We start from the raw sequence: 18,049 nt of genomic DNA on the forward strand, positions 1-18,049 counted from the left end.
AAGTCACTGGTTTGAGATTTCTTTCTTTACTATACAACGGCTGTCTTTAGCCTTTATTTGATCCTTAAACGGAGTATCATACAAGGGGACTTCCACTTATGCACTAGCAACATCTTTAGCTTTTCTCTTTTGTGATTGTCAAATCTTCTCGGGATGATCTCCCAATCCTCTTGAACAGAACTGAAGACTATTTCAGGGAAAGCAATACAATATGTTGGAGTGTCTAATAATTTAAAAGTGGACTGCCATAACAATTTTTTTAATAAAACAAAACAAACTATTACAACAAGCTATCCAACAAGTCTATGTATAGTTACAGTTAAAATTTAGAACTTCAACAATGTAAGATTCCAGGAATCAATTTTATAGTTGATGCCCTATTTATAAAAACTATTAATTTGGATCATTAGCAGATATTATACAAACTCAATTATTCTACTATTCTTTATGTAAAGGTACTAAAGTTCACTGGAGAAATATCCACTAAGCAGTGAGAATAATAATCCATTTAGAATTAATCCCTCAACAAAAAGAGTTCTAGTCAGGGTTTCCCCCCCCCCCCACCCACAAACAGAGTACTTATGATACATGTGCAATTTGAACTTTAAATACCTTGGAGCGTGGTTGATCAAAGGTTGTGGCTTGTATTTGGGAAAGTTGTAATTCCTAAACTCATCACTGGAAGTAATGCCTGGCCATGTTTCTTGTGATGGAGTTCCTGAATTGAAAGATTAAACAAATCAACACAAGGAGTACTAATCCCATGCAGACATTAAAAGAAATAAAATAAAATTTTAAACAACAGCTTCCAAAATAGACAGCTGATTTTAACAAAAGTACAAACTTGTAATATCAAAATCATAGCCCCCCTTTATAAACATACAAACACTGTAATTACAGTGCAAGTCTAAAGTTTCTGGAAATTCTCTTAATAAGAGCAAAATAAACCCATAGCTGTAAACTAAACATATTTACCCAGAAGTCTGAAAATTAAGTGCAATTCATCTTCAACCGTTGACCCAGGAAAGAGAGGTCTTCCTGATGCCATTTCAAAAAATATACATCCAACTCCCCTTTAAGAGAGGAAAAGCTCAAATAAGTATTACAAAGGAGATGAAATTATTTAAATATATAATTTTAATGATAGGTGAGTTGGCCTACTTAAACTAATTGTGTTAAAGTAACATGGTCATATAACTGCCAATGAATTAGTATCCCAATAGTACATTATTGCTTTTTCCTTGGTTATGAAAAATGATGAACAAGATTTGCATTCACTTGAAATACATTTGACCAGTCTCACTATTGAGATTTTACATAGGAAGTTGTTTAAAGCTCAAGAATTCAAAACAACTAAATTTGTGAGATTCTACAAATAAGCAATATTTAATTTGCTTCCTTTTTCTTCCCCCAAAGTTTCAAGTATGAACTAGAAAAGCAACTCCAGTATTAATGCTTATTATTAACAAAGGTTACTTAAAGTTAAAGGAGAAAAAATATACAGAATGTTTAATTTGAATGAAAGCAAGCAGGTTAATATTTGAGACTCACCACATATCGATTTGTGTGGAATATTCAGAAGATCCAAGGAGAACATCTGGAGGCCTATACCACAATGTGACAACTTCATTTGAATAAGTCTTCGTAGGAACAGATTTTGCTCTAGCCAGGCCTTCAAAAATAAAGTGCAAAATGAATTTCCATAGCCCAATTCTAACTTCCTTTAATTTTATATTATAGAACTCCTTTTCATAGAAATTTCACATGATTCAGAAACTATAGCTAAGCATTTGCTTGTTGCTATAAAACAGGAGCATTTATTTTTGACAGACCAATGCTTTCTACAGAAAGGTCATCTATATGGAAAGTTGTTCTGGCCTCTTTTTTTCTACTTCAATTTGTATCACTCATGTTTAGAAAATCATGCATCCATGTTATGGAATTACTACTGCTAACAAGTCTTTCTGAGAAATACTTTTACCATTTGTGATGATGCTTCTGCTAAACTTCCCACCTATCCTAATAGCCACCTCCAGACAACCATGCCCTTTCAACTATCCCTTTCCCCTGCAGCCTGGTGATTCAGGCAGAGATTAATGTTTTCCTGTATTGCCAGAAAGTTTGCATTCCTCTTTCTGCATTTAGAAAGGGACAGACTTTTATTAGTGCACAAAGAAAATACACCAAACTAAAGCAAAGAAGAAGAGGAAAGGAAAACATGAAGAAAAGAGAAAGACTAAAAAGACAGAATGAAAACAACAAAATTAATTTTAGTTCCAGATGTTTGGCCATATCTACTTCTGAAAGTGGTCCTCGGGAGAAATAAATAAAATATCCCTTGAAATGAAAACTTTATCCATCCTAGCACATATTCACCAGTCTTACTAAGCAGGAAGCGCCTCTGGTAACTTTCTCTGAAATGGTGTCCACCCAATGACTTGGAATATGAACTGTATGCCACATCATCTGGAAATGACTTAAGAGCTGCTTTGTCAAGAAACTGCACAAGATATTATCTGCAGTATTTCTGAGCATGAGTGGAAAGTGCTACTTCAACAGGAGTCACAGTGGGCCACGAAAGGGAAGATACCCTTACACAATAAACAGGCAAGTGCCTTTTTGCAAAAGCACACAGAAAGTACGAAGTGACTAGGCAAGAGAAAAGGTGGAAGAGGCTGGTTTTGTTTTGTTTTTTAAAAAAAATACTCTTAATCATAATGCCCAGAATGTTCCTGGGAGGCTGTAACAACCAGAAGAATATAATAAACTTTTTTTTGGGGGGGGGGAAGAGCAGAGGGGCATTCTAAGTATTCCCATTTCATCCTTCACATTTGCGTTTTTGTGTGCTTTTCTTTCCAAGAACAGCTTGCTTCTCCCTATCACCTAAAAATTAATACTGGCTCCCAGGCAATTAACCAAGCATTTTTGGTCCTATAACACATATAGCTGGCAAATCAGAGAAAGAACATAATCCATACTTTAAACTGAAACAGAACTGTAACATGCTTTTAAAACCAGGTGAATTACATAAGATTAGCAAAATAAATAAATAAATAAAAAAATAGAAAAAGATAAGGGCAAATGCTATGAAGCATGATGAAAAGCTTTCATCATCCTAAGGATTTTTTTGAGAGAAATGTCTGTTTCTGAAAAATTAGAACAAGAATGTGCTTCTCTGATAAAACAAATAAACAATCAGCACAGAATACTCTCAGAATATTGGTACATATTTCTCAGAATATTAGTAACAGTGCTAAATTCTCTTCCAAAATAATTTTAAGCGTTTCAGACTGTACAGTAGTGGCCAAAATTGTGGAAACCTTTTGAGAAAAGTGTATTTTTGAAGTTTGATGGCTAATAACACCACTTTTTTGGAGTAGTACCATAAAATTATATATCAATGGAAAGATAATTTAATCAAGAATGCAATGCAACAAGGTTTGTTCAATTATCTATATTCTATGAAAAGTTATAGCCAAATAACCAGAAAAAGGAAGCACAACTTGCTTAGGTTGATATCAGGTAGCTTTCCTTAATCAGATTGTAGCCAATGAGCATGAGTGTTTAGAGAGCCAATCAGGTGTCAACTTGTTTTGGCAATAAGCCAATCAGATCACAGTAGGATTCAGTTATTGATGTCATGTATTGAAGTTGAGAGGAGGACATTTGTCAGTGTGTTATGTGATCGTTATCAAGTTGGTTGGGTTTTTTTGTGTTCTTTCATTTAGTGAGCTTGTAAAACATAATAAAATTAAAGTAATGATGCAAAGAGTTGACTGGTTGCCCAGAAAGCGATGTAAAATAGTATTATTAAGTGAACAAGGCTACAGTTATAAAGAAATTAGAAGAAAAATTGGTGGAAACTTAACCAAAGGTGGCATTTCTACTGAACACTTTTCCCAAAAGGTTTCCACAATTTTGGCCACTACTGTACATTGATTAATGCATTAGTCCACCAATGCAACTACACTAATGAAACTATACAGTGCAATGGCCCTTAAAATCAATTGAGCAAAAACTCAGCAAATGTGAATTGTGGGTATGTGGGTATCTATGTACAAACACACAGACTAATATTCTTAAAAACTAAAGTAGGCATTGAAAGATGTTCTTAGAAGTGAAATAAAGCAAATATTTTCCCAGTCTATTAGCTCTTATACTAACCAAAGTCTGCTAGCTTTAATTCTCCTCTTTCATTAATTAGTAGATTTTGGGGTTTTAAGTCCCGGTGTAGTACTTTTCTTCTGTGGCAATAGGCCAAACCACGCAGAATCTGGTATAAAAATAACTGATAGGGGAGAGGGGATTAATAAAAGTTTCAGGAACAATAACCAAACCTACCCTGATTAAACCTGAAAGCTGCCAAGATAATATAACAATATGTTTATCAATGCATAGAAGAAAAAAAAACCATTTGAAACCATAAGCTGTTTTCATATGCTTAATATACAGATTGTAATTAGTCAATTTATCTTTGTTACAGAATATAATAATTTTAAAATTTATCTATTTGGCTTGGGATGCATAACTTGCTGTCTCTGATTATCTTCCCATAAGATGCAGATATCTGTTTAAAATACAATAAAATCCAAACTGCAGTCTAAGCCTGCTGCATGATATAACAACCATTCCTAATAAAGTGTTTCTACGTTTAATCACATACGTCATACCTTCACAGCCATGGAAAGTTTTATTTTGATGCAACTATATTTCCTTCTCTGTTTTTCTTACGCTTCTGCACGTTGGTTTGGGTTTTTTCTTTTCTCTTTTTTTTGCATTTTTTAATATCTGCCTAACACCTACAGTAACAACCAGAGGCTTAAAGACACTTCTTTTTTATACAGTACAGCTATTTTCTCTTAAAAGAAACAAGCTCTGGCTTATTCATATTGGTTACATAAGAAATGAACACAGACAATACCTTAGCGTTCTCTATATATTTTAGTGCTCAGGCATAGTTTGCAAAGTGGTTTTAGAACAAAAAGCTTCTTCCTGGGATTTGCAACCAATTTTTAAAAGAGGTCTGAAAACCATTATGTTCTCAGTGCTTTTCATGGACCTTTATTATTGTATCATATTGGGCTACCCACCTTTCTTCTCATTCTTAGCAACCTGGGATAAAATCCTAGAATCCTGCACAGATTTTGTCTTCATTTTTTTTTTAGTCAGTGCATTCAGGTCTCCAATTCTAATATCTCTGGGCATATTGCATCAAAAATGGGCAAATTAAAAATGAAACAAACTCTACTCTACAGTGAGAACTGCTAGTTACCATTATTAATTATTTGCATCCTGGCTGGAATTATGCATTTTATTTGCCCTGTTTTATTCTTGCCTTTGATCCAAGATGCACAGAAAAGTCCACTTCCTCCTATTTATTGGCTTCCCACTATTTTGTGTTGAAAGTGAATTATAGCAAGAGATACATGAGTGATTCATCCAGGGGTACATTAAGAAATCGCAGTACTGAGCATGGTTTTGAATAATTTTTCATGCATAAACTCAAATGTTCTACTCTCAGGTAATAATTGTCCTACTAGATTACGTATGGAAAACTGAGGCTGAAAACATCACTCTCTCAGGACCAAATGAATTTAGGCTTTTCTTCCACATCCAATATACTACTGGCTACATTAGCCCTCAGTGCCATTCAAGAGAAAATTTGTGTGGTCATGTAATAACTGCAGACTCACACTAGTTCCAGGATGGTTCATTTCGCTTATGTGAATAAGTACTATTGAAAAAGCAGAATATTACCATCCCATTTTCTTATAACCATTTTCTAACAACCCAGGGAACTCAATGATAAGATTACTAGATTTACTATTCTAAACACAGACATTTATTATGTCAGAAAGAACGCAGCCTGTTTGTCCACTCAGCCAACACTGTCTATTCTTGATAGTTCTCTAGAACTTCAGGCAGAGAGAAGTCTTTTTCATCATCTATTTCCTGTTCTTTTTTATAACTGAAAATACCATTTAAATACCGGCCACACTGAACAGAGGAAGGGAACTAACTGATATCATTAAAGAGGTTTTGCAAAACCTGCCAATTTATCCATAATGTTAAAGGCTTCCAAAACGATGGATTTGTATATTAGGAATGCTTATGAGTTACATTTGTCACAGAACAGTGTCTTTTTTCAGACAGCTATTTATCTGTCCATATATCCAGTTATAAAATTTTAGTTATCCAGGCACATTGTTCCTGAAATTTACTCTAGAAATGGTCTTTCATTCTCTTTTTATAAAGGATTTTTATAGGATGCTGGCTGCCTCTTCCATGTCTGGATAAACCTACCCATACCAGAATGTTACAAGATTCACATTTGGAATCTATCAACATCTTTATCAGATACAAATCTACAGAATTTCAAAGGAAAGTTAATATATTTTCCCCATCCCAACCCTGCCCCATCCACATGACGAAAAGACCCTACAGAGTTAAAGTTGGAGACAAGAACAGTTGGGTGGCTGTATAAGCCAAATCTCATGATGTTCTAGTACATTATGCTGTCAACCACATTTATTCTGTCAGCTGTTGTTTATTAAGCACACTATTCTCACTTGAAAGTGTAACAATATAAAATGTCTACTGAAAGGCAAGAACTGTTTTATGAAATCAAATTCCTTATATATTTACAGTATTGCAATGAGTCAGGTTCTCATAACCAATGCTTAAACATGTTTTAATACTGAAATTCATTTTCTAAAGAAAAAAATATTTAGAAAAATGTATGAACATGAATGGCATTTGTATGCAGGAAAAATTCAAATTGAAAATTAGAGATTAGGACTCACCTTTACATTATGCACACTCATAATGTTCCCACAGTCATCCATATATTGCTTTAGGTCTTTGTCCTGACAAAATAAAAATAATTTGCATGAAAGATAAGAAGTTATTTTATTATTTATTGTTAATTATTTACTTTGGTGTATATCCTACCTCTAATTTAGATCAAATGGAAATAACGTGTTAAATACATGTTAAAAGCTATCTTTAAAGTGTGTATTTCTTTAAAATTCTAAATTAGCTTATGCTAGTCGAAATTAAGAAATTAGTACTGCAACCTTTTATTAATTCATTGTTTCATTAGCAGAGGCAGATGATTAACTAACAAAAAAGTTTCAGCTGACAGACTGATTTCTAATTTTAATCAGTATTTGAGAAAAAAAGGGTTTTGCCTTAAGCAACAGAACTCAAAAAAACATCTCTATATACCTTTACTGTCTGAACATTTTGTTCATATTGAACATAATTAAATGCATTTTTTAAAAAAAAAATTCCAAGGAGACCTAAAGAGAGACTGCATGTCTTATACTAATCAGCTAGTGAAAAACATTTTTTCAGGCACCACTGTGAGTTCCTAGAAAGCAATTAAAATTATGGAATCAAAAGACTACAAAAATTACACTCCCAGATAAATATTTATTTATTTATTTATTTATTTATTTATTTATTTATTTATTTATTTATTTATTAATGGGATTTATATCCCGCCCTATCTCCTGAAGGACTCAGGGAGGCTAACAACAAAACATATAATAAGTACAGAAATTAAGATAAAAATAAAATTAAAATCATCTGTGGAATAAATTAAAATTAAAAACTAAAAATAAATTAAAAATTGTAAATATAATTAAAATGCCTGTCAGTCCAGGTCAGCCTGGTGGAATAGGAGTGTTTTGAGGCCGCGGCGAAAGGATTGGAGATTTTGGGCCATCCAAAGCTCAGGGGGGAGCTGATTCCATAGGACTGGCGCTCCCACAGAGAAGGCCCTCCCCCTGGGGGTCGCCAGCCGACATTGCCTAGCTGACGGTACCCTGAGGAGGCCTTCTCTGTGTGAGCGTACTGGGCGATGGGAAATATTACATTATTATTATTTTGCTTCTTACTATATTTTTATCTTTACAGTTTTAGTTGATTAAACTAAACACTTGAGAGAAATTTTGAAAAACTTACCAGATACTCAAATACAAGAGTTAATGATTTGTCTGTATGGACAATATCATGTAATGTAACAATATTTGCATGTTTTAGATCTTTTAGTAATGACACTGAAAAAAAGAACAGAATGAACTGTCAAATACATAAATGAGTGAACTAAACTGTACATTTACAGGTAATCCTCAACTTACAATCACAATTGAGCCCAAAATTTCCATTGCTAAACATGACAGTTCTTGAGTTTTTCCCCATTTTACGACCTTTCCTGCCATAGTTGTTAATTGAATCACTGCAGTTGTTACATTAGTAACATGGTGATTAAGTGAATCTGGCTTCCTCATTGACTTTACTTATCAGGTGATCACATGATCCTGGGACACTACAATCCTCATAAATACATGTCAGTTGTGTCCGAACTTTGATCATGTGACCACGGGAATGCTCCAATGGCCTTAAATTTGAAAAAAAAATGGCCACCAGTCACTTTTTTCAATGCCATTGTAACTTCCAATGATCACTAAATGAGTGGTTGTAAGTTAAGGACCACCTGTATTACTGGGTGGCAAATGTGTAGTATGGATTTAATTATTTTCATCAATTTGATAAGTCTTCAAAAATATTTAGGAAGAAATGCATGAGCTCTCATGTGAGCACAGCACCTTTATGCTACTCATTAAAACAGTATTTTGTACACCTTAAAAAATATGCTGCTGCTTTAAAAATTGCTTTACCTAATCATTGTTAAAGCAGGATCTTTTTCAGGCTTGGGTGAAACCTAAAATGGGATGTGGGTGCTTTAATTAATAGCAGAGAGATACTCTTCTTATGCTAAGTCTAAAGCACATTTTCGAGGCAGACGCACTGCTTTCTAGCTTGGTTTAGGAACTTCACATCCAGGAAAAAAAATCAACTGAAATCAACTGCAGCTGCAACTAGCAATTTGGCCTAAATTGATATAATATTTTCAGCTCAAATACACAGAATTTGTATTATTTTGTGCTCAAAACAGATCCACGAAAAGTCTGAACATCATCATCATCATCAAAATAGATCCAGTAACATACCATGAGTTGATGAAAAGGATACATAAAAAGCAGCAATAGTTATCTTGATGATGAAAAGAAGGAAATAAAATTTATGAAGTAAATCATGGGCAAGAAACCATTAAGAAAAACTGGGAAATAAAAGGAGCTCTGTGCTGACTATGAAATTGAAATCAGTGGCATCTGCAGAATTTCACTGCTTTTGTCAGCTCCATCCCTTTAGCAACACATAAAGGGGACAGAGCATATAATGTACTGTCTTTGCTTTCATCAAACTGGTCTCCTGTGTCCCCCCCATAGCTACTACTAATTTAAACAGCCCATTTTTTCATCAATCCAATTGCAATGAGTTTGGAATGGCCCACCACTGATGAAATATTAACATTCTGGAATCTGAACATTTTACTTCAAAATGTTTTACACAATTCTATTCTTCAACAAGTAAGCAATAAAACTGCACCATTTTCCATAGGGAAACCTTACATTTATTTTTTATTGTTCAAACTTTTTGTATATCCTGTCACAGAAAAAGATAATTAAGACATTTCCTCTTCCAAAAGAGTTGAATAAGAAAGCAGTTTTCTGCCTTTATCTTAACTTTGATTAGAGAGACTCCATTCTGTTACTTTAAACATTACATTTCAATACATTCCAGAATTTTTTTTTGTTTAATTATAAAACATTTTGCTTTGGTCAAATAAGAAGTTTGGCAAAAATAAACAATGCTTAAATTTTTGATACTAGGCCATAAACAATAGCAAAAATTCCCAAGCCTGGGTGCTGAATTTGTTAATGGCCCCTCTTCCCGGCTATATTGCTAACTGGCCAAATATCCTGCTCCTGTTTATGTTGAATTAGATACTTTTACTGTTTTTATTGGTTTTACTGTTTTTATTGTTTAAAAATGCTTAATTTTTTTAATGATATTTTCTGAATTGTAAACTGCCCAGAGTCACTGACTGAGATAAGCGGCCATAGAAATTGGAGAAAGAAAGAAAGAAAGAAAGAAAGAAAGAAAGAAAGAGAGAGAGAGAGAGAGAGAGAGAGAGAGAGAGAGAGAGAGAGAGAGAGAAAGAAAGAAAGAAAGAAAGAAAGAAAGAAAGAAAGAAAGAAAGAAAGAAAGAAAGAAAGAAAGAAAGAAAGAAAGAAAGAAAGAAAGGGGGGAGGGAGGGAGGGAGGGAGGGAGGGAGAGAAGAAAGAAAGAAAGAAAGAAAGAAAGAGAGAGAGAGAGAGAGAGAGAGAGAGAGAGAAAGAAAGAAAGAAAGAAAGAAAGAAAGAAAGAGAGAGAGAGAGAGAAAGAAAGAAAGAAAGAAAGAAAGAAAGAAAGAAAGAAAGAAAGAAAGAAAGAAAGAAAGAAAGAAAGAAAGAAAGAAAGAAAGAAAGAAAGAAAGAAAGGGGGGAGGGAGGGAGGGAGGGAGGGAGAGAAGAAAGAAAGAAAGAAAGAAAGAAAGAGAGAGAGAGAGAGAGAGAGAGAGAGAGAGAGAGAGAGAGAGAGAGAGAGAACGCAAGCAATAGGCCTTAAGCTTGTATTTCCCCTATCCCCAAATTTGTTTCACTCTGTGAAGAAGCAAAAAATGCATGAGGAACTTTCTACTGTGGTGTTTCTGAACCAGAAACCACACATACCAGGTCTATTAAACCTATTTTTTTTCACATTAGATACAATTATGCAACTGGAATTTTTGCTCATGATTTCATCTAAATTAAAAGGTGTTACTTACCTTCTCTAATAGCTGTGCATGGTGCACCCTCTTCATGCTCTAATCTGATTTCTTTTAAAGCTACTAGGTTTTCAGTCAGCTTACTTCTTCCTTTATATACTGTTGCATATGTACCCTGAATAGCAAATGAAGAAAGCACATGAAATCTGATTTACAAATTCTGCATTAAAAGGGAAAAAAAACTAATTAGACCTTTATTAGCTTAGAAGCAAATACATACTAATCACTATATATTGGTTGAAACAACCCAATCTTAAGGATGGTATCATTGAAAGCATAGCCATTTATTTATACCTGATTCATAACACTCCCAGTAGCTTCACAACTGCCAAACAATTTTGGACCTACTCCTAAGATAGGAAAGAGTGTCTACCCATTTATACATCTAGCTTACTACTTAATACTAAGTATGTGCAAACTATTCAGTTCTGTGAAGGGAATGTTGTGGATAACTCTGGAATATTCTGTTTCTCACCTGGACCATGCCAATCTATCATTCCAAAGGTGGTTTAGCAGCATTCCAGAAGTTAATCAATAATCTGGAATGTGTTTTATGCTGCTCTGGACATGATAGTTCAGACAGGACAGCTTTAGAACTGGCCTATGTCTGTAATACCATTTGAAGGGTTACATTTTGGAAAACCATTGGAACAGAGGGAGCGGTATTAGCCCGGAAAAGTAATTGAAGGTAATGTCTATGGAAATTCTCAGTCATCTAGGCCATAGTTGTCCCAAAGATGCTTTTTTCACGAGGCAACTGGACTTTCTTGTTTTTCTTTGATGACAGAAGCCTTAACATCGAAGTTTACAGAAAACTCCCACACACAGATCAATATTTACATTTTGATTCTCACCACCCACTGGAGCACAAAATGGGAGTTATCAGAACCCTACACCATCGAGCTGAAGGCCTGCCTACCAACAAATATGGGAAAGAAAAAGAACTAAAACACATCAAGGAAGCCCTCGGAACCTCTGGCTATTCCAAGTGGTCCTTCATCAAATCCCAAAAAAGACCCAGCAGGAGCTCCTCCAAAACAGGCAAAGAAGAAAACAATAAATGAAGCAATGTAGTCACTCCATACGTTGCAGGAATGTTGGAAACGCTTAGGAGGTTCTTCAGCCAATACAACATACATGCACACCCCAAACCCAAAAATACACTAAGGCAGTAGAAACTGGTCCACCCCAAGGATAAAACATCCAGACGCAAACTGACCAACGTGATATATGCAGTACAATGCAGTGAGCCATGCGCAGATGTGTGCATTGGGGAAATAAAACAACCATTTCATAAATGCGTTACCTAATAGCAAACAATAACACTTTTGTATTGATTACTTTTGAAACAAGTAACATACAGTGTAAGAACTGCAGCAACCGCTATGTAGGACAAACAGGCAGAAGGCTTGGCAGAATGCATTTATGAACACTAACTAGCAGTCAAAGGCATGATGAAAATGCTTTAATTTCACAAAATATAGGCAGATTGAAGCATAGTTTCAACTGGGAAAAAGTGACAATCCTAGACCAGGCCAAGTCTGAATTTCTAGAAGCCTGGCACACTGACAAATCAGCCATCTATAGACACATAGAAATTAACAACACCTATAGACTACACAAGAGAGACAATCAACCAGTCCAAAAGAGAACTAAAAGACCCAAGCACCTCTCCACCAGCAATCAGCACCCAGAATCAGCATAGATTAACATCAGACCAACAATCAAGTAAGCAATACCCCAATCAAGAAACTGCCAAAGAGCCAATAGTACATAGCCCAACCAAAGGATCCCTAAGACCACCCCCACCAACACTGACAGGGCAAGCTGCCAGAATATAAACTGACAGCAAATAGCACTGATGATGTTACCTAGTTTGGGTAATGAAATGTCTGCAAGAAAACTAACAACCTCAGAGAGCACCAAGGACCCCTCAAATGTATTTATACAGTATAAGTGTAACAAATACTTCATAATATGCTTATCTTATTATCCTTGGTGGAGCAGTGGGCTAATGCCTCCTTAAGTAACACCAGCTGCCTGCAATTAGTGCAGGTTCGCATCCCACCAGGCTCAAGGTTGACTCAGCCTTCCATCCTTCCGAGGTAGGTAAAATGAGGACCCAGATTGTTGGGGGCAATAAGCTGACTTTGTAATAATGCCACTTGGGGTGTGTGTGAAAGCCCTAACAAGCAGGCATATACGGTACATAGAATGAAGGCTACTGCTAAGCTTGTAAGCCGCCCTGAGTCTTCGGAGAAGGGCGGGATATAAACGGAATTAAAATAAATAAAATAAATCTCATGTACTATTGTTATATGATATCAACTGTCCACAATTATCCACACAGAAAGCCAAATATTACCATTAAGGAATATATATTCTTTGATTTCCACTGTGCTCTTTCTTATTTTGAGCTTGGACAAGACATTACCCTTTATTGTCATTTAAAATTAAAACATCATTTATATTCATTTTATAGTTTTTAAAAAAGCAGACATACCTCACCAAGCTTTTCCAATTTAACATACGTTTCCATTTTTCCAAATCCAATTTCAGACTGTAATAAAAACAAGGAATAAATACAATTCATATAATTCATACAAAGATCAGATTGTCTTCTTGAAGTATGTGTAACATTACATTACCTTCATAAGCAAACCTAAAGTATCCCTGATTCATATTCATAACATTTGAATAGACAAGAGAGCTAGAAAACCACTTAGATCAGACATGTCAAACACAAGGCCCGTGGCCCAGATCCGGCCCGCAAAGTGGTTTCATGCGGCCCGTGAAGCCATCCTGGAAACTGAGGGAACGGCCCCCACTGCCTTGGCCCTGGCTCAGAGACCCTTCTTCTGCCAGAGACCCTCAGATCTGTGCCACTCCTGCCCAGGCCCCCATAGGCACCCTTGATGCGAACGATGTAGAGCTGGCCATGCCCACCCAGTAGGCCATATGCACTCTAGCCACGCCCACCCAGTAGGCCACACCCACCCAGGCCACGCCCACCAGGTCCCCTGAGGGCAACTGCAATGCTGATGCGGCCCTCAATGAAATTGAGTTTGACACCCCTGACTTAGATACATGAACTTTGCCTGCACTACATCTTTAGTAGTATTGTTTCCTTTGCCCATGTCAACCTCTATTCACCATAGAACTTCATAATAGAATGTGTGCTGTCTTAAAATGTTATTACTATCTCTATCAGGGCATATCATTATTGTTTATATATGATTATTAAGAAACTATTATTTGTAGGAGGCATAGAAAGTATATTAAAAAATAATAGCCTTCTCATTTTCAAGAACTGAATGTGCTTCTTTAGCCTGATCATTTATAGAAGGCCTGTTGAGAATGGACAAGAAGACACAACACACTTCCCATGGGGGTCCACGAGGCACAATCTTTTTTGCATTCTATAAACAGTGAAACTTACAAACAGCCCTATATGAAAGGGTAGCTTATCAGCGAAATTTTGCATATATTTTTGTTTATACTGAGTTTTATTACTCATTTACTTTTTTGTTTATGCTTCTCTATTTACTACTTGTATGCCAGCAATATAAATACTGTCCAATAAAATTTAAATGAATGAATGAATGAACAGATTAAACCTCTAAAACGTCATAGTACATTTCTCTTATTGTGCTCCATACCAATCAGATATGGTAACTGTTCACTAGGGCAATAGTGAACAAATACTGCCAGTTGGTGGGTGCATTTAGAATTCTGAGAACCTGACATGGGAATATTCCCCAAATGAGTAACTTAGGGGACTGCCTATTTGCAATATGATTCAGAAGGGGAACTGTAACTTCTATAGAAAAGCATTTGATTTTTCTTTTTTTATTATCCCAGAATGTCTCTGAGATTTACATTAGAGCAAGAGGCCCTCTAGGAAGAAACATTTGTGCTTAAATGTATGCATTGCTTTGCAGTATGTTAGCTTCCCATTGTTGTTGCGGTAGTTTTTAAGATTAAAAATTCCTTTCAAAAAATTGAAATTAGGCTATATAGGGAGTCTAATAATCAGGACAAAGGAGGCTGTTCAGAACACACCCACAGAGCCTGTGCTCTTGACCTTTTATTAGGAAACAAGTTGCAATGAACCCAGTGGGACTTATTTCAAAGCTTTAAAAAGACACTGCAGATGTTAATGTGATAAGCAGCATATTGAACTGCACCTGGAAAGCAACTAGGATCCAGTGCATTAGTGGTGTTACTCAGGTTAACCATGCGGCACTCAAAACTGTATGTGACGCTGCGTTCTAAACTAGTTGAAGGTTCTGTATGGATTTAAAAGACAGCCCTTTTGTGGCAGAGTGGATCATGGTCGTTGAGTGAAGCAGTCACATGGTGTTTCACTTAACTATGCTTTGTTCAACAACCATGATTCTGTGCCCAATTGTGGTCATACCATCTACAGAATTTCTTGTTGTTGGGCTGGAGATCATATATTCAGTAAAAGAGGGCTGTGTGCAGGACTTCAGATACGAAAGAGAAACAATGCTTTACGGTACTTGAAAAACACTCATATATCAGAGTTTGTCTTCAAGGAGTTAAAGAACTCCTCAGTGTACATGGTGTCATGGATGGCTCTGATTTGGAGTCAGAGGAAGAGACTGATGATGAGGAACCAGAATCAGCTCCAGAAAGACAGGTAACAAGCAACCAGCACCAGCACCACCAGACAGACTACTATCTCAGCAGGCAGAGAAGGTTGGAGAGGCCAGTAATCTTCAGATACAGCTACTGTCACTCTCTGACGATGAAGGTGCAAAATTATCGCCCCCTTCCAAAGCAGGGGCTGCAAAGAGTAGCACAAAGGCACTCTGTAAGACAGCTCAAGTGGAAGGAATCCCATCCCACTAAATGAGACCACACCAGGGCTCTTTCTATTAAAACGGAGCAGCAGGCACAAGCTCTCCATAGATGACAACTGCCTGTTAATGCTCACATGATATGCCCTGACTTGTGAACCCTCATGATTTTGAACTCAGATTGGCTGATCATTCTGCTAGCTAGAAGCTCTGACCTTTGGACTCTACCTGACTATTCTCTACTTTGAATTGGAACTCTGGTAAGCCAAACCTGCTGAAGTCTGGAAGGTAATTTCTTTCTATACTGCAAATGGTTGTGTTTGCAAGCTTCAATTAGCAAACAGAGATAAAAAAAACCCATCTCTTTGTGTATTTGTGTGTATGCTTGACCCGGGAGAGGACACTGAGACTGCCCTCCACAACTGTGGTCTGATCCTTGGAAAAGATACGCATTTCAGTGTACCCCTTTCTCTTTGAAACTGAAACAAGCCTTTAACTAGATAAATTAATAATGGCTCTTTAGAACAAAGCACTGGGGTGATGGGTAGACCCAGGGGATCAGGTCTGAATATCTTATAGTCAGCAAGTACCTAAAAGTGAAAACACGATGAAATAACACTAAATGATGTTTAAAATTATTTTGTCTGCATAATTCATGATGAGCTGGAAAATTTTAAAATCTATAAAAACTTTTTTCCCTATTTATTTAAACAGAGATTATTTTACCTTCACTCATGATGCTACAACCTACAGATAGTCCGTGGGTTATGAATACTCATTCAGAGGCCATTCAAAATTATGATGGAACTGAACAAGAGGGATTTATGACCAGTACTCAAGAGTTCCAGCTGTCACAGCATCCCTGGATCACACGACTGCAATCCGAGCATTTGGTGCCTGGCTCATGATTACAATACTGCAGCAAGACAAGGTCACGTGGTTGTGTTTTCTGAGATTCACTGCCAGCTTCCCACAAGCAAAATTAATGGAGAAGCCAACAGGAAGTTGGAAGATACTGTTGCTGCTTTTTTACCCACCTATGCTCTGTAGGACTTGCATAGGATTCCCTTCACAGCATCTGTGCTCCTTAGCACTGTTGAGTTACCCCTGCCTCCCTGTGGCACCTGTATTTCAGAACAATGCACAACCCTGGTCTGCCTGTTGCTGCCACTGCCGGACTTCTGTCTCTTCCAGCTTAATGAACTGCAGAGTCCTGGGTTATGATGGCAACCAGAACTGCAAGGCTGCCATTGCTGGAGCCATGGTGGCTCAGTGGTTAGAATGCATTATTGGAGGGTGACTCTGCCCACAGCCAGGAGCTCGATCCTAACTGGCTCAACTCAGCCTTCTATCCTTCTGAGGTGGGTAAAATGAGGACCCAGATTGTTGGGGTAATATGCTGGCTTTTGTAAACTGCTTAGAGAGTATTAAGTCTAAGTGTTATTGCTATTGCTATGCAATGTGGTCACGTGACATTGTGCTTTATGACCACATCTCTTAGCAACAAAAACTGTGGACCCAATTGCTGTTTTAATCCAAGGCCTACCTGTATTTTATAAGCATGGTTTATTATCCACTGTCTTGTTATTATACTTGACTAATGTGAGATCTCACACTTGCATTTGTCTACCTGCTTTTTAAACAATTTTCATAATAGAGAAATCAGTTGGGTTCACACTTTATAATAATCCAACATTTATGTTTGTTGCCTAGTTGATAGAGGATCCAAGCTACTATAGCTTGCAAATCATGAATTAAAGCTTAGGGTTATGGGTAAATCCAGGCATTGAGATTTATTTAAGAAAATATTAATACATCATTTAATTAAATGAATTATATCACAGTACAGCTGTGCTCTAAGACACCTATATTTTTGCTGTAATGTATCTAAACATGCGGGCTGCAATAAAAGTATGAAGGATATAGTAAAGTTATCTATTTCAGGTAAAAGATCTTACCAATGATGCTCTACGAGACCGTCGACTCATTGGTTGATCAAATGGTGGACTATTTATTTGCAACTTCTCAAGATATCCATCAGGTATCCTAATGTCTGCAGGTAGTGACAAGCGTTTATTCAAGTCCTGCAGAAGTAAACCAATACTAGTAAGAGGACATATTTTCAAAAATTATTTCCATTGAAAATAAAAATGTCAATAAGCACTCAGTATTGCAGGCATAGTCTGTTACTGGTTAAGAACACAGAAATGAACCAAACAGGCTGTTTCTATCGAAAGACACAATTGCAATGCTTCATCTGAAGTTGTTAAGAAATCTTTACTTCCCAAAATAACAAAAGAGAATGTTACTTTCTTTAATGGAAAGAACGTCTTTAACCTTGCCAAGTATCTGATTTACAAATATTTTCTACGTGCTGCTATTTAGTGGTTGCCCAAATTTTTGCAGACTAAATCTGGCAATGCTTCCCTAATACCCTTCACATGTAGTGAAATTCAGAGTTCCTCATAAAAATTTAAAAATTTGGACAGATTGTTAGGCAGATGTTATC

General features: G+C 36.4%; 1 protein-coding gene across 2 annotated transcripts in view; it reads right to left on the bottom strand.

The window, feature by feature from the left end:
- The window catches only part of CDK17 (cyclin dependent kinase 17), an 85,850-nt gene that overhangs the window by 6,962 nt on the left and 60,839 nt on the right, over window positions 1-18,049 (bottom strand). For both annotated transcript variants that reach the window (XM_081330416.1, XM_081330417.1), the window contains exons 5-13: window positions 17,499-17,624; window positions 13,221-13,277; window positions 10,718-10,832; window positions 7,969-8,063; window positions 6,804-6,866; window positions 4,165-4,288; window positions 1,552-1,672; window positions 976-1,073; window positions 613-718 (exon numbers count right to left, since the gene is read on the bottom strand). In XM_081330416.1, coding sequence (XP_081186542.1) covers window positions 613-718; window positions 976-1,073; window positions 1,552-1,672; window positions 4,165-4,288; window positions 6,804-6,866; window positions 7,969-8,063; window positions 10,718-10,832; window positions 13,221-13,277; window positions 17,499-17,624 — 905 coding nt within the window. The remainder of the gene's footprint in view (window positions 1-612; window positions 719-975; window positions 1,074-1,551; window positions 1,673-4,164; window positions 4,289-6,803; window positions 6,867-7,968; window positions 8,064-10,717; window positions 10,833-13,220; window positions 13,278-17,498; window positions 17,625-18,049) is intronic.

The sequence above is a fragment of the Vipera berus genome (genome assembly GCF_964194415.1).
Source record: "Vipera berus genome assembly, chromosome: 6".
Lineage (NCBI taxonomy): Eukaryota > Metazoa > Chordata > Lepidosauria > Squamata > Viperidae > Vipera > Vipera berus.